The sequence below is a fragment of the Plutella xylostella genome, chromosome 14 (genome assembly GCF_932276165.1).
Source record: "Plutella xylostella chromosome 14, ilPluXylo3.1, whole genome shotgun sequence".
In the NCBI taxonomy this organism is placed as follows: Eukaryota; Metazoa; Arthropoda; class Insecta; order Lepidoptera; family Plutellidae; genus Plutella; species Plutella xylostella.
In genome coordinates, this window is record NC_063994.1 from 5,414,286 (window position 1) to 5,432,423 (window position 18,138).

The following is an 18,138-nucleotide window of genomic DNA, read 5'->3' on the forward strand; positions in this document are numbered from 1 at the left end:
TAAGATTCGTATTGCCATTGATATTAATGGGCAATATTGTCCGATATAAATATTTAATTTCATGAATTGCAAACATTATAGAAACGTATAATATCACATTGTCAATATATTTCAAGAACACAAAACTACTTTTCTTAAAATTACATAATACGTAATAATCATTTACTATCTACAAAGTTTCGGAAACTTTTTCATTTATAAAATTAATCCGGCACAAAAATTATTAAAATATAGCATTCCATTTGAGCAAAAAATTATAATAAAATATAATTCTACATTTGTAATTGTATAGACAGATATACAGAGTGGAAAAATAAAAATGGAATGAATTAACCTTGCTATGCTAAAGCTAGTATACATTTACTAAAATATTTCTTAATCATAGAAAATTATTTGCTTATGTTTACAGAAAATATTTTTGATTGGGGTTAAATTTAAACCTTACCATACAAAGTATATAACTGTATGTATAAAATGCATTAAAGCATTACAGCGAGCAAGCATGGGCCTTTTGGTTTTAATGAGATGCCTTATTTAATCGTTCATGTAGACACCTACATCAATAGATAATATTAATAATATATATGACTAAAAGGTTCGTATATTTATCCAAATTCATCATAGATTTCCAATTTACAAATTTAACTATACATATTTCAATAAAGATCTTATGATTTGATAATTCGATAAATACATTTATACCAATCAAAACCCTTTTTAGAATACTTGGGCCTGCTAATATTGGCATTGAATAAACAAAATATAAAACTTATAAATGTTTCTCAGTACCAAGAGCTTCTCCTTAAACGAAACAATATGTATTTGTAGTGCTTATTCTGACATTTGCAGGAGAGAGTTGATAGCTGCGTCTTTGTCTCCGTTGTTCGCTTCTAGAACTGACTTGATCACTTCTTTCTCCATGCTCGGGAACATCTCTTTGATCTGAAAAGTATTCATTGTTTATGAAACGGCTTTTATGTGACTTCCCCAACACCTCAAATAGACGTCTACGTGTTAACTTTAATAAAACCCAAAACCCTGTATAAGTAAATAACACACTATGTTATTGCTACTAAGGTGAAAGTGAAGGAGCACCGCCACTCAGTCGACGCAGCACTAACGCAACTCACAAACAACGTTCATGTGGCTTCGCTCTAATTAGAAGCTCTGGCGGTCTGATAGCGGGAAGCTTGTTAACACCGTCCCGTCTGCTAATTTATGTTGTCACGCCTTAAAGCCTATATTTGAATGATGTTTTATTAGTCGAGTGGTATCAGGGACGTGTAAGTTTTGTTATGACCTTAACTTGGAGCATAAAGACTGCGAATAAATAAATTTGATAAAAGTCTGTTCACCTGTTCAAGCTGCTCCTCAGTAACAGGCTGTGGTTGAGGCGGCTGCGGCTGCGGCTGTGGTACTTGCTGCGGCATCGCCTGCTGGTACGGCAGGTAGCCCATGCCGCCCGGGAACATCATTACTGGTTGGTACGCCATCGTGGGCGCTGGAGTCACCTGAGATGAGATGAGATATTATAATGAGAGCTCATTAAAAAAAGAACAAAATTATAGATGGTGCTCATAATGTATTTCTTCATTCCCTTTTTTATTGTTTTTAAATTAAATTATCTCTTTTATTTTAGCACAAAATTACAAAACTAAGATTAAGTTACACTTTACAGTAAAATGATCGTTATAGAAATGTCTCGTTATCTACCTATGTATGGATAGCAAAGCTTATATCGCGCAGTCAATTTCACCGAAATTCATTGCAACCATTTTCACCTATACACTTACTGGAATAAAGCGGTGGTATTTATGGCTGACATTCATTGCGTTTGTGAAAGTCTAGACCTGATAAAGAGTAATGATAACCTAAAGGGTCCAAAATATTAGAGCACCTGCAAGATAATCTATAAATTGTCATCTATTCATGGTCCCCAGTGTGTGTAGATGTAGAGTAGACGAATTGATGTAGTAGGCTTGTGTCAAATACTTACAGCGTAGCTAAGGACCAAGTTGATCATTCCTTCCATGCCATCGCCTTGTTTCCCATTAAGAGGGTACCAGTCTTCGTGAGTTTCGCCCTGGAAATAAATTTGAATAATAATACTGTAATTAGTTTAAAGATTAGACAAGTTTAAAGTTATCGGACAATGTTTTTTTTACTGTTTGTGTGCTATCACACGAAAATAGAATAGTCAAAACAAAGACTCCAGACAAAATTGCATGTCAACATTAGATAAGAACGTAATATTAGTTATCAGTACACAAGAGTTAAATTGATGTTTTTTCTATCTATACATTCAGTGTATAAAAAAATACTCATACTAAAACAAAATATACTTAACTATTTACAATGTAAGCCAGTCATGCTTATTGAAAGTAATTTAAATAAATCGATTAAATAATACGATAAGTGATTAAAATCACATTTTACAATACCAAAACAGCCTGAACAGTCTGCTGAGTAATAAATTAATCATGTACTTACACCAGTGTAAGTTACATCAAACTTTCTTATACATTTACAAAGGTCAAGGTTAGGAGCGGTGGTAGGTCAGAGGGGTAAGCGCCGTTCTCACGCCAGAGATGCGGGTTCGAATCCCCGCACTGACATATGTACCAATGAGTTCTTTGAATTTATGTACATTGTACAATGTATACCATCGCTCTTACGGTGAAGGAAACATCGTGAGGAAACCTATCTAGATTAGAACATCTAGATATGTGAACCCACCAACCCGCAGTGGACCAGCACGGTGGGAAATGGTCTAAGCTTAGGACAGTTTTGGCATTCGGGAGAGTCAGGTGCAGGTACTTACACACCCACAGAGAATAGAATAGAAGATCAAATGTGTTTATGTGATGAACACTTGTGTTTGCCTTGTGTCTGGTTGTCGTTTATATATTTAATATGTATTTGTGTAGATATATCAGCTGTCCGACACCCATATCACCGACTCTGCCTAGTTTGGGGTCGGATGGCCGTGTGTGAGATGTCCCCACATATTATTATCGGGCGAACTTTTCATACAAAAATAATTATTGTTTACCTTAATAACCGCGGGTGGTATCCCGATGTGCGCCCACGCGATGAGCTCGTCCATCGTGAACGAGCACTCGTCGAAGATCTCCAGGTAGATGGAGTTCACGCCGGGCGGCAGCAGGCTGGAGGGGTGAAGGAGGGTTTATTTAGAATGCCAGGTAAATTGGAACCACGGACTGGTGGAAAAAACATGTTTCATATGGACATCAATAGGAATATTGACAATAAGTGATGTAGCTTACATCTTTACCCAATGAACGGTGGCACCATACCTAATAATATATTTGCTTCACTATGTAAAGATCTTCTTCAGTTTGCGTTCTAATTCATCATGTTTATTGTATGTTATTTTAAATATATTTAGCCTGTTGGGTCCACAGTTCTGACCACCTCCTGCCACTTGACAATAACTTTTTCAGGGTGACCAGAAGCCGTCTTGTGGCACCCTGACACTGGCGACCATTGTCCAACTGGGTGCATACGACTGATGTGACACCATCCACATCAGCGATGGGAGTTAAGGAGTGTAGTGTTCAGGCCCTGTAGCATGGGACGCTATTACAACGTGACAAAAGTTATCCGTCGTGCTCGCTCTTGAGGCTGCTCCATGTGAATGAGCGCAATGCAAAACTCTTGTCACGTCTGCGCCCCGTACTAGCTACTAGCCCTTCTGGAAATCTAGTAAAGTGTAATACTGACCAGTGTATAACCTTGTTCCAGCGCGGCGTCTTGCCTCCGCTGGGGTCGGTGTGCGTCTCGTAGATGCAGTTGCCGACACGCGCACGGACACCCTGTATTTAGCCTGTTGGGTCCACAGTACTGGGTAGCTCCTGCCACTTGACAATAACTAGTTGAGGGTGACCCGAAGCCGTATTGTGGCACCCTGACGACCTGGGTGCATACGACTGATGTGACACCATCCACATCAGCGGTGGCAGTTAAGGAGTGCAATGTGGTGTCTCTACGTCATAATCATCACAACCCATCACGTCCCCACTGCTGGGGCACGGGTCTTCTTCCATTGAAGGTTTTGTTTCTACGTGGAAATCTAGTATAGCATAATACTGACCAGTGTATGACCTTGTTCCAGCGCGGCGTCTTGCCTCCGCTGGGGTCGGTGTGCGTCTCGTAGATGCAGTGGCCGACGCGCACGCGCACGTACGGGTCCATGCGCGTCAGACCTGGCGAGTAATATGCGCGTTAGTCATTGACTTATATTATTATATTACTTACTTAATATAATAATAAATAAACCTAGAATAAATAATAATAATAAATCAATTTATTTTCACATTATCAAATCCATACAATGTGTTAGTATTTCAAGAATAGAATAGGCAGCGAATCTTAAAATGTTGTATCTACTATGATGATAATATACTGATATATATATAGATTATCACTACAAGTTCCTTAAAATTATGCTTGATTTCCTTGCATATTACCAATGTCATAGTATCTTTTGTAAAATGTGGAATATTAGTTTTTTAGAAGTAAATTTACCATTTCTGCACCAATGAGAAACAGACTTGAGAAAATATTACACATAGGTACATAAACTTACCATAGTTTTTGACCAGCTTAGCTTGAGCTATGGTGATGCTCAGCCGGGCCTGCAGCGGGGGTCCAGTAGCGGGCATCTGCTGTAAGTAATTCATAATGTTAGGCTGTTAACTATGATCATAGTTCTGTGTTCAGTGAGTCACTTAGCAAGTTAGCTAGGATAGAATTATAGGTCTTCCCTATTTCTTAAAATTGTTGAACTAATACCTATCACCGAAATATCCTCCTATTTGTACACCCTAAGCCAGTATTCAAACCTAAACTTATACATACACACAAATGAAATGTCCTGCACTTAACATGGTAGAAAATATTAGATTCATATACTTACCATGGCACCGCTCATAGTTTGGTGCAGAGCCAGTGCAGCCTCATAGTCCGCATCCAGAGTGTCGGTGGCAACATCGGCCCGGAGGAAACTGGCTGGGAGAGGACCCAGCAGGACCTACAGAGGTATCGGGTAATACATAAAATGACTGTATGTAAATACTGCAGGTTTATCATTCTTTCCATCAAGTGTGTGGCATTAACATTATTATAGAGTTTATTATGTGCCACAGTCTAATCTTAATAAAGGCTACTAATAAAAATTAAAGGATCAATATAACTGATTATGACCATGTTAAACATTAGCAATAAAAAATAGAAAAAATATAGATAGGTATAGCCATAAATCAGCATAATAGATAGTTGGTACACTCTGCTGACCTAAGATCTGAAAAAGAGGTGGTCCTATTGGGCGTTGGTTCCCAAAAGATTGAATGTAATTAAGTTAGTAAGTAGTAAGTCCCACAAAACATATTACATGACTGTTATATTATTTTTGTAGATAATTTCAATAAACCTAATATCTTGATGTGTTTTTAATAGCATTATGTAATTCTTAGGAGCCTATGATGGTAGGATTGTTACTTATGTTGTTATTTATTAACTGCGACACATGAACAGGTTTCATGTTGATACAAACAGGTATTCAAATTATACCTAACTATTTTAAGCTATACAAGTTGGATTATTTAAAAAAAAAGTAATATTACAATAAAATAAATGGTTTTAGTGCTATTATTTAATTAAAGTCTATAGGATTGTTAGAATTCTTATCAAAACGCTCCAGATTGATCGTAGAGCATGATTCACGAACAGTGGCTAGGTAGGCATCCTAATTTTCTCTTAGTTCTCTTACCCTGCGTCGTCGCTCCTCATTTCTGTCTGTAGGCACGGCGGACGTCATTATTTTTTGCAATAAATTCAGCTTGGAACAGTTTATTTCACTTTAGCACAATAGTTATCTCAAAAACCGTAAAAGATTTTTGTGACGATGATCAAAACAACAAAATGCAAATCACAAATTCAATAATTGTCAAATTTGACACATGCACGGCCAAGTACCATTGCACGTATTATATAATCTGTGCTAAAAAACAACATACAAAAAAGGCACAGCCAGTGTAACTTCAGAATAATAAATAACAGTCTCGCTTAGCAAAACGGACAGCCACAAGACAAAGGCAAAGTTATTAAAATATTTATTATAAATAAAAAGTTTACTATGATAGTACATTTTTCAAATAACAGAAATAAAGAATTACCTACTTTACACACATCGACCAAGGTTCGGGATCCCGGGACCTTCCACCACCACAGAAACAGACTGCGCAGTAATAACAGACTGCGACACGGTCTCCGTCTCCACTCCTAACCTTTGTTTTCACCATAGTAGTGACCAAGTGACCATGACCATATCATACCTTAGAACAAGGAATTTAGAGTCTAATCTGTGTCAAGTTGGTGACAGAAGAGCCGAACAGCTGAACTGTTGAGCACTCAACTGTCAAATTATCTGTCAAATAAAATAATCATAACGTTTCGGGATGATTTGTTTGCAAGTTTTGTGATTTGGCAAACTTATTCAACTTTAAACAGTAGGGCACAATTTCTAAATGCCTAGTTTATAAGATTATTTATCAGTTATATGCCTTACAACAATAACAATTAATGTTATAACGAAATGGACTTATAGTGAATCATATGGTGTGATCAAGTTATTTGGTTATAATATCGATCCTCGGAGTCTACAATGGATTTCATCAAGATTTCGAAGGTAAGTTTGTTCTATTTATGTTTCTTTTATTGTACAATATCAATTCAAAAATAATTTGGTATCTAAAGACGTAAATTACACTGCAAGGTAGTTTTAACTCTTGCTGTCTACAAAAATCATGATAAAAGTTTACACCAACAACTTTTGTTATCTATACAAATTATTTACCATTGTTATCAAGTACTACTCATAAATATAAGCGCAGACGTATTCGCAAGTTTTGTATCAATGCAATGGATAAATTTAAGCACTTCTGATAAACATACATACATACATATACTCACGCCTGTCTCCCAGAGGGGTAGGCAGAGACTATGGATCTCCACGTGCCACGATCCTGACATACTTCTTTCGCTTCCTCAACATTCATTAGTCTCTTCATACACGCACGTCGGTTTCGGAAACTCCTAATTTGGCTCTTCTTGAGTATGTCGCCTATCTGGTCGACATACTTTCGCCTAGGACGACCTCTACCGATACAACCATTCATCTCTGCACAGTAAATTTCTTTCGTCAGTCTTCTTTCATCCATCCTTTCAATGTGACCAAACCATCTCAACATTCCTTTTTCAATTTTGGTCACTACGTCTTCTTTTACTCCAACTCGCTCTCTTATAATACTATTCCTTATCCTATCATTCAGTTTCAGTCCACACATACTTCTTAGAGAGCGCATCTCAACAGCATTTACCCTACTTTCATTCTTCTTCTGCCAGACCCAGCTTTCACTTCCATACATTAGCGTAGGGACCAACACTCCCCCATGAACAGCCAAACGAGCCTTTTGAGACACGCTTTGACTCCCCATGAAAGAGTGCAAGGCCCCATTCACTTTATTTCCCGCTTTCACTCTTCTTTCAATATCCCCCTCACATTTCCCATCCCTCGTAAACAGACTACCCAAATATACAAACTCATTCACTTGCTCCACTCTTTCGTTCTCGATCATGATCTCACATTTAGTTACCTCTTCATCTCTTTCAAACACCATCACTTTCGTCTTACTAACATTCACTTTCATTCCTTTCCTTTTAAAACTTTCATGCATGAGAGTTACTTGTTGTTGCCGCTGTTCTACCGAAGATGCAAGTATGACTTGATCGTCCGCATACAGCAAGCACTTAAGAAGTAACTCTCCTATTCTTAAACCTCTTTCATCATCTTTCATATCCTTGAGACAACTATCCATAAACAGATTAAACAGCCAAGGCGAAGCCACACATCCCTGTCTAACACCCCTGTGGATATCAAACCAGTCCGTGTAGGCTACGTTTATCCCGACACAAGCGCTAGACTCCCTATAAAGGGACCCCAGTGCCCGCGTCAGGTGACTGTCCACTCCATAAACGGACAGTGTCTCCCATAAATCATTCCTCCTCACTCTATCATAAGCCTTTTCCAAATCTACGAAGGCACAAAAAACCTTTTGCTGCTTTGCAAGGACCTTTTCTGTGACGCTTCGTAGAGAAAAGACTTGATCCGTACATCCCATCCCCTTTCGAAAACCACCTTGCACATCCCAGATCTTTTCTTCCGTCTCTTTCACTACCCTTTCAATCAATATTTTTGCATACAATTTATTTATTTATTTATCTTTACATACACCACCATTACAGTTGAGGCACCAATATACTTAAGAGGCTGATGCCGCGGTAACTGTTGCAGGTCTGGAGCGAGCCTTTTCCTTTATACAAAGGAACTATGACCGCTCTGCACCAGTCGCGTGGCACAGTACCGCAACGCCAGCACTCATTGAAGAGTTGGTAAAGCTCACTTGCAGCCACTCCACCTCCCGCTCTTAGCATCTCTAAAGATACCCTATCATACCCGGCCGATTTACCAACTTTCATTCTTTTTAATGCTTCCATAATTTCTTTCATACTTATCTTGTTTTCCTCATCTACTATTCTTTCATTTTCTACCTCTACATCACTACTAGTTCTACAATCTGTGCTTTCAAACAAACTTTCAAAATATTCTTTCCATCTTTTAAGAACTTTATTTTCATCTTTCAAAACATCTCCATTTTCATCCCTTATCACATCCAGATTTGTATTCTCTGACTTCCCTCGAGCCTTTCTTACCAACTTCCAGAACAATTTAATGTTCGCTCGAAAGTTGTCAGAGAATTTCCTGTCATATTCATCTTTTAATGCCTTCTTCTTTCTTTCAATCACTTCTTTTACTTTTTTCTTTAGCAGAACATACTTTTCTCGAATCTCTTTCATTTCATCGTCCATTCCCTGATTTCCTTGCATTCTGTTGTTGGCTTTTTTAGACAAAAAATCCAACCATGCCATTTTCTTTTCATTCACTACCTTTTTGCATTCATCATCCCACCATGTAAGCTCCCTCTCTCTCCCTCTCTGATAAACACTGTTTGTAAATATGAATCTAAAACTTTTTTTAAAGATCAAGACTAACCTCTGACCTGGTTAGCTCTTTGTACTCCTTAAGTGGCGATTCTAACTTATAGGTACTTCAGTTTGAAAATGTATATTGAAATCCAATGTGAGGAATATAAAAAAAACCCTTTACATCCTAACTAATATTATAAATGCGAAAGTAACTGTGTCTGTCTGTCTGTCTGTCTGTCCGTCTGTTACTCTTTCACGCCAAAACTACTGAACGGATTTGAATGAAATTTGGTATACATACGGTCTAGACCCTGAGAAAGAACATAGGCTATTTTTTATCCCAGAATTCCTACAGGAAAACTTTTTAAGGCGAAGCGAAGCGCGCGGGAACAGCTAGTATTTAATATTTAATAAATGAGGCTAATAATACTAATAATCTGTTCTTGTAGAAAAATTCGCTGAAAATTTTATGTTGTTCACAGATGTAGGACACAATAGGTAAAGAGCAATTTGTTCTTCAACAGAGAGGGATAAAAAAGATCAATAGTTCTCTAAAACATTCCTTAACTTTTCTATGAATAATGGGGTAACATTGTATATATATGTACACATATCTTCACACTCAGAGGAATCCAGGAACATGGATTGAATGGAAACCAAACAAAAATCTTATTCTTAAAGTTTCAACTTATTTATGGCTTTTGTGAGGATAAACTTTTGGTCTTTAAAACTATTTAAATCAAAGTGGTTATTCTGAGATAGGTACTTTCTGATGGCTGATACTCTCATATTAAACTACCTTGGCTTATTAATATAGCTTTGAAAAATGTATAGGGCAGAAATAATTACTAATAAATAAGTAATTACTTGATTTAATTTACTAATTCCTTTATACTATGTACTGTAGTGATTATCTACTCTAGTAAAAAAACCATTGTATTGTTTAGTAATTATTTTTAAAGACTGCCTTTGGGAAATATAAAATTTTTGCTTTTTAAAAATATATTTTGGTACATTGCACAAAACAGCTGAATCTATACAGTGTGAATGCAATGTACCAAAACAAAGAGCTAAAATTTTGGTTCAAAGATTACTTATAATGTATATACATATAATATATATGTAATACAATGGCAATAGGCCCGCCCCCTATTACATTGGGACTAACATAACACTCTGGCGAAAAGTGGGTGCAGCAATGCACCTCTGCCTACGCGGCAAGGGAGTACATTAGTACAAGGCGTGAGTGCGTGTTTTTTTTAAATATAATATTTTTAATATTTTTGTAATACATATTGCCATCTATTCCAGTAGAATTCAGTAGATAAAGCAGCACAATTCTGGTAATAGCACTTACAAGGCACCTGTTTTCAGAATGAGGAAATTGGCCAAATCAGGAAATGTAGGCATACCGCGTATTCCCGGCTCTTTCACTCGCGCATGCTCCCTGGCGGCTACCCCGCATTGGCGCAATCTAAATGAAATTTTATGCCTTTGGCAGCTTGGTCGAAAGTCGTATGGAGGGCTGTTAGGGGTAGAATTTTCGAATTTATTTTGGAGATAAGAGCGGGCCGATTGCGATGCGATTATTGTCAGTAAATGTCAGTGGGAGCTTCGCCGCCGGTGGAAGAGGTCGTGTAATTCCCGCGTTCACCCCAATTTTAAAGTCATGCAGTATTATTTGTGTCTTATGCAATGCATTCATTAGGAAAGTTTTAATTAGTGAAGTTTCGTGAAACGCGATATATCGTTAGATTCTACGCCTTTGAATCGAGTTTTCGTGAAATTTTCGGAGGGTTTCGGCTGGCAGATTTCGACTTCTAGTGTTTACAATATTTAGGGAACCGGACATTGATACTGTAAAGTACCTACAGGTATCTACCTACTTCGCGAAATTTAAACGCTAAAATCTGTACTGAATTTCAAAGAAAGACCGAGGTCCGTTTTAATTTCGATCTAACGTTTAGCATTCTAGTCACGACTCAAATACTCATTTCATCTCCTATCTGAAAAATATGAATTAGGCACGGGACTGCGCGTCAAAACGATTATCGAGTGCATAATAATAATTGATTAAAAAATACGCTCGAATATAAACTACGCAGTGATTCAAGATAAAAGAACTGTAACGTATAAATCTATAATTAGTGTGAGAAATTGATTTGGGAAAATGTTGAACTCTTTGACGCGCACGAGTATGATGGGCGAGCTGGGCCGCCTGGCTCACTGGCTGAAGGGCGACTGCGTCAACGCTGAAGAGTTTGCTGGGTTGGCCGTCACTGAGAAGGTAGGTCGACCAAATAGGCAACTTCTTCTTCCTTGGCATCCCTATTTAGGGTCGGCTTTGTGCGTCATGTTTACCCTTTTTACCCTATATCTCCTGTCATATCCTCATTCACTCCACACTCTCTCATATTTTCTTTCACGCAATCAAGCCACGTCTTTCGTGGTCTTACGCTCTTTCGCCTTCCTTCAGGTCTTATTTTCAACACTTTCTTTGGCGACATACTCAAGAAAAGCCACATTAGGAGATTCCGAAACCGACGAGCGTGTATGAGGAGTCTTATGAATGTAGAGGAAGCGAAAGAAGTATGTCAGGATCGTGGCATGTGAAGGTCCATAGTCTCTGCCTAACCCTCTAAAGAGAGACAAACGTGAGCGTATGTACGGTGGCCTGCGCCCAAAAGTATACAGGCGGAGTTTTTAAAATAGCGATCCCTGATGATGAAGCGACCAGCTACATCTTACGAACCAAGAAAGACCACTACCCTCTTACCTTTTGCCTAACTTCTACCGGCTAAAGTCGGACCACGCTATGTTTGCCTTATCGTGCTCAGAACTTCTAAACTTTTCTACGCCAACGGTTATTATGTACTTAACTTACTCAAGCCCTGTACTTTTCCTTTATTGAAATCCACCCCTACTTTTATCTAGCCGACTGGTTCGCCGGTTGTTTGTCTAGAAAGAAGCAAATATTGTCTTTAGTATACCCTGTCTATAGGCCAAGTCCATCTTCGAAATTGAATTTTTACCTTCGATTTACTGTGGTTAGGTATAAGCTTTTGCAGCTTCAATATGATTGAAGTATACTTTACTAACCGAAGACCTAAACATGACTGAAGTCGTGCTCAGCCAATCACAGCATTGCATAATAATGTCATACTGACTATTCACACTTAAGTGTTGCTTAACTTGACGTTCTCAGTTGAGAATTTTTTTTTAAGTTAGAAACCTAAATTAAATAAAACCTAAAAATAAATAATAATGAGGAGTATGAGGACATCTCACAGACGGCCATCTGAACCCAAGCTACACAGGATGTTGCAAAAAGGTTATGCTAAGCTGAAACCTACATGTGCAGCATCAGCATGGTATATATCTAAGCCCGAAAATAAAATCATAATTTCAAAATTCGTAAAAAATATTAAGTCACGTGTTTTTTCATGGGTTTTTTCGTGAATTTAGAAATTCCGATTTCATTTTCGGGCTGAGATATAACATGCTGCACAATGCACATGTAGGTTTCGGCTTATTATACCCTTTTTGCAACACCCTGTATAGGCACAGCCTATAATATGTAATCGGACAGCTGATATATCAACACGAACAATAGATATTAACACTGAAGACCCGACCAGTTTTTAAACAAATATCAGCTCCAGCCGGGGATCGAACCCAGGACCTTCGGCTTAGTAGTCAGGGTCATTACTCATTAACGCACGCTATTTGGTCGCTCACGTTGAAATAGGATCGTCTCAGTGTGATGAACTCGTGAGTGTGATGGAAAGCCCAGTACAACTTTGTGTCTATTCGACCCGAATACCCGACTAGTGGACCGTAACGAAAGTTGATATCCGTTTACAAAGTAGAAACGTATAGATCGAGGTACTTACTTGTGGTTTTGTGACGTGTTGCGGTCAGTTTCATAGGACTGCCCTTTTATCTATTTATTTAGCTTTTCCCTTCGGGCTTTGCTTCACCTGAAAATTGTTTCTCGTCAGAATTCTGAGATAAAAATAGCCTAACAGAACATTGTGTAAAAATTTATCCAGTAAATAATTTTATGTATTCTATATTCTAAAAGTATGTTTGGCTTTCCGTTTCTTATTCTTTGATCCCAGCCATAGTACGCCGCAGTGTTAGTAACAAAGTCCCTTCACTGTTAATAAATTACCTCTCATGTAACCACATAATTTAGTGAATACACCCACGTTATATATACAATACAATACAATACAAAACACTTTATTTGCACCAAGAACAAAAATTACAAAAAAAAAACACAACTTAAAAATAAAACAGTACAAAGAGGCGGCCTTATTGCTTATAGCAATCTCTTCCAGACAACCTTTGGATGGAAGTGAGTGAGACTATAATGATTGTGAGGTAGTTGTGGTGCAAGTATATACATAAAAAATATATACTACTTAAACAGTACATACACTAAATAAATAAAACAAATAAATATCTAATAACTATATACATATTAATGGGTACATATATGTAGTGTAGGGTCTCTGAAGTTCACCGCTACAATTTGCGGTCGCTACTTACCTGTGTCCCGAGCTCACGAGTGAATTAAAACTTTTCTAGTGTTGTTTCATCAGTTCGGTAACGATAAACGATTATTATATTTGTCGATGACTTTCTTGCAAAAAAGATACGGTGTCTCGTTTACAGTTACATCCTGAACGATATAACGATAATGATATAGGTGTATATAATATTTAATATTTTTCTTTAAACAAAGACAGTGTAGTAATTAACATTAATTTTCACCCCTGCCGCCTTTTAGAAAGCGAAACCTAGAAAATTTTAACTGAAAGATTCATTCCAGCAATAAAACCCTTTTACCCTTTCTTCCAAGCTGAATTTGCCTTCATATTTTACGACAGCGTTTCGAAAGCGAAAGTGAATTCGTAGTATATTTTGCCGTCGATGTAAATAAATAAAAAAATTTTTTTTTTTTAAATCATTACAGACACAGTTTAAATATAAACCTTGGTCCTCATATTAGGATTCCTTGTGCTATGATGACCAGGCGCCATCGTTTAAGATATAGTTTCAAGATGTCTAGGTAGGTATATTTTTTAGGTTCAATAGACAAAAAATGTAATACATTATACTTAAAATATAAAATACCTATTTACTTTTAATCAACATTTTCGTTTTCGTAAATAATTGTAAAACCCGTACTAGAGGCTCTATACAAAATATCGTTCATCAACAGGTGTACAACACTAGACAATCCAGGTAATATGTGAAGATGTGACAGTAATTGTGTTGGAGCTGTTGTAAATTTCTATTATATTAATTGTTCTTTATTAGCATTAACGGTGGATAACTTCAGCTTCAGTAATTTAACTGCTCGGTATTCTAGTCCTAGGCTTCCTCAGTAAGTTTGAAATTATTTCAATTATGTGGTTCGCTTCGTCTCTACAAAAGTTTTCCGTGGCTATGCCAGGATAAAATTAGAAAGGAAAAATAAAGACCTTAACATTTATGCTATGCTAACTTTATTATTAGGATTAAACATTCTTTAACATCAAAAGATACAAGCAGCACTCAGTATATAATGCATTTCCTTACTCAGCCTATCTCTTTGCAACAATCATCGTTTACTAAAGGGTCTGTAATTAAATCTTATCATTAGAACCGTCCACCTTATAGCTGGCAGCCATATTGATAGTAAATACTAGTTATCCTTAATGGATGACAAGTCAATAAAGATAAGAAAACATTGAACTTAGCTTTGTGATAGTGTTACGAAATTAACTTCTAAACAGATATTTACGGCACGGATGGACAGTAGACACGGTATGCCTAACACGATCATTCATTTGGCGTAAATTTAAAATATATAGATTCGCGTGCTAAAAGAATTTAATATCTCATAAAGAAATGACATCGGGGTAGACGACCAGGGACCACAGACAGGCAAGGTAGCGCGGTACGCCTTCCAGTGCACCGACTTTGACCGAAGACCTTAGAGTTTAGAAAGACAGGTAGTGGTTGAATAATGATAGCCGAGTACACAGTGTAGTGACGCACCTTGTGAGAGGCCCATGTCCATGTCTAGCAGATTATAGGGGGGTCGATTATCGTTCGTCAATTTAGAGAGTAATCCCCTAAGCTGATAAAGATGTATTACGGCAGGCCGAGCTGATGATTATGTGTCATCATCAGCCCCTATCCCGATTAGTCTGCTGTTGGACACGAATCTCTTATTTTGGAGGGCTATGCTACTATCGAGTTATATCTGTAGCTACTGCGCTATAAGTTGTAAGCAACTTACATAATTCCAGCATGACTAATGATATTATCCGTCGCCACACATCATTTAATCTAATTGGCTACTCGTTTGAGGTTGGCTGTAGATTAAAGTGACGTAGACTTACTTAATATTTATTATCACTCAGCCCCACACACTTTTTTTCTGGTTTCCTAGAAAACTTTTCGTGACACTGAATTCAGCGTTTATGTCTCTAATCTCTAATAATTATTTGATTAACATTATTATTACTTACTATAATACTTAATAAAAAATTTAATCCCCGATGGAATTGAGTGGTCATGTCAGTTACGAACACTGAAGCAAGCTGGACTACGGAGTCTACGGACGCTTCTTGAACATTAGGTAGGCAAAATGAGTTGGCTACCTACAAGTCGCGTCTGAATCTCAGCACATCATCTGTTCCCGACCCACTGGCTCGGAACGCGATCGCCGCTCAGAATACTGATTAGACGCCTGAATATTTACGTAGGTACATGAAAATTTATATTGTATGTATATAATTTTGCCGTCTTCGAAATACCTAATATTCACGACGGAGACATCTTGGAATAATATATTGCCCGTCTTCGACTATGAAACAAAACATAACGTTAAGCCTAACTCATTTAAATATTTCCAACTTTTTCTATCTATACACTTACTTCCTTTGTAAGAAATTATCAAAGACACCTAACATAAACTTTAGTTAGCACTCGTAAGTTTGATTGATATTATCAGTCTTTCTTATCACAAAGTGGCTACTTGCCGGTTACATCGATTGTCACCGGATTAACAATCGAATTATGATATGCTAACTTTAGATAACTAGATTACATTACATTCGTGTTATTGACCCGAACCCTTAGGCACTATCCGCTGGGCGTTGAAATTTACTAACATTAATTTATTAACTTAATACTTACTAACTGTAGTTATTATGAGAAGGTAAAGAGTATGCAAATGTCATTTAATATCTTGCAATATGTGAATATTTTTTCTGATAAAATATGTTTTTCATTATTATCGGCATCATTGTTATTGGTGGAACTACACCCTGTAAACCAGTGTTTTTCAACCTGTGGGTCGCGACCCCCTGGGGGGTCGCGAAGCTTCTGTAGGGGGGTCGCCAGAGGTCGAAAAAACTGGGTACTTTAGTGAAAAAATACTATAAAGACAAGTAATTTAATTAATATTTCTATTAGATAGATCAGCGATCATAAGCATTTTACTCCATCCTTGCGAGCATGGATTTTTATAGCAAACTACTACTAAATCTGGCCAAAATCTGTAGTTTTCCCGAGAAATCTTTTGTTGATACCTACATACAGAAGAAGAATACAATTAGCTCGAGTCTACTCTTACTTCATCTTGCCTCTCACCGTAAATTATTAAATTAGAGAAGGTTTTTTGATAGATTTTTTGGTTCAGGTCATTTTTGCTTCCAATGAGTGCAGAAAATAATAAGTAATAATATTAAATGTATTAAAATATAATGGTTTTCAAAATTACGTATAAATTAACAACTCCTCTCAGATTTTTCAAAGTGAATCCAGAGGCTGATAATAATAACAGAATTGAATTATTCAGGGTGTTGCAAAAAGGGTAAGTATTTTTTCCGCAAGTTTTGAAATAAAATTCTGATTTCATTTTCGGGCTTAGATATACCATGATGCACAATTGCACATGTAGGTTTCGGCTTAGTAAGTATACCCTTTTTGCAACACCCTGTATTTAACATAGTTAACTAATAAGATACTTTGACTATATTTAGGTCTTTTTATATGGTAGCCAATAAAACAAAATCCAAAAAAACGTTGGCTTCTTTATACATACCTACATGTTAATAAAAACCGAAGGGTCAAGGGGGTCGCGAAATATTTTTTATTACCAGGGGGGTCGCGTCATGAAAAAGGTTGAAAAACACTGCTGTAAACTATACATATGCCTTCATCTAAAGCACTAATCAGACCCGCCATCCTTTGAAAGCTTGGCTACTAATCTTATAAGCTGATAACGACCATACACGCTCTGGATATCCTATAAAGCTTAGCTCAGAATTAAATGTCACAGGAAATTTCAAAGAGCGGGGCCCAGTGATATTACCACAGTATTTTTACTCTCATATTACTGCGGCTTTCACCACAATATTAAAAACGGGGATTAGTTTCGAATCTAGACGTAAATACGCTTCTACAACACTCCAAGGCTCTACAGATTAGAAGTATTGTACTAATCATAATCGTATCACATTTAATATCAATTTATATTACGAGATAAAAACGTAAATATTGTGTTAAAATTTCAATTAAGTGTACTTATGTTTTTAAAAAAATGAGCTATTGTGATTTGTCACCTTTTCGTTGCTGTGAGTGTATTTATAAAACCTGAAAATCGTACGATACATATTTTGAATTTATACTATTTCCTCATATTTGGCACAGATATTTCGTAGGTATCTATTCTAGTGTGCCAAATATGGAAAGAGTTGTAGCTCTACCATACAACCTCATCACATCTCAACAACCGCCAAATATGTCTCTGACTATTCTGAAATCATCCCTTTTGTGTACATTTATTGCAGGTTTATGATATTTTTATTCCCATTCAGTACGTGAGCTGGGTAACTTGTAATTTCATACTCAAACTGCTCTTTTATCTGCGAGAGACGGTATAAAAAAAGTTACGGCCTTTCAGGTTTAGGAAATATTCCGTTCGTCCGTGACTGCGGCACGCACAAAGGAATTCTATTCGTCTATTCTTGTGACAGTATTCTGTCAAACGACTGTCAGTTAGTACTT

At 37.1% G+C, this 18,138-nt stretch overlaps 2 protein-coding genes across 5 annotated transcripts in view; one reads left to right on the forward strand and one right to left on the reverse strand.

Annotated features, from left to right (window-relative positions):
• Positions 1-447: 447 nt before the first annotated feature.
• On the reverse strand, positions 448-5,979 carry LOC105398186 (toll-interacting protein B). 2 transcript variants are annotated; one of them, XM_038120430.2, is made up of 8 exons: positions 5,792-5,979; positions 4,940-5,053; positions 4,610-4,685; positions 4,115-4,226; positions 3,053-3,167; positions 1,997-2,083; positions 1,356-1,511; positions 448-942 (listed from the first exon to the last, which is right to left on the reverse strand). In XM_038120430.2, exons 1-8 carry the CDS (start codon positions 5,837-5,839, stop codon positions 832-834), a joined length of 819 nt encoding a protein of 272 aa, XP_037976358.2. In that variant the 5' UTR covers positions 5,840-5,979; the 3' UTR covers positions 448-831. The 2 variants fall into 2 exon arrangements, with proteins under 2 accessions (XP_037976358.2, XP_011568540.2); XM_011570238.3 differs by having other exon boundaries at positions 4,610-4,688; positions 5,792-5,976.
• Positions 5,980-6,422: 443 nt separating this feature from the next.
• LOC105398233 (myotubularin-related protein 6) overlaps positions 6,423-18,138 on the forward strand; it is a 47,219-nt gene continuing 35,503 nt past the window's right edge. The window contains exon 1 of one of the 3 annotated variants that reach the window (XM_048625476.1): positions 6,423-6,709. Coding sequence is in view for 2 of the 3 variants with exons in the window: in XM_048625477.1 (XP_048481434.1) it covers positions 11,237-11,353 (117 nt within the window). In the remaining variant the exon portion in view is untranslated. Of the gene's footprint in view, positions 6,710-11,142; positions 11,354-18,138 lie in introns of those variants that run through there. The other 2 variants (XM_048625478.1, XM_048625477.1) reach the window with 2 other exon arrangements.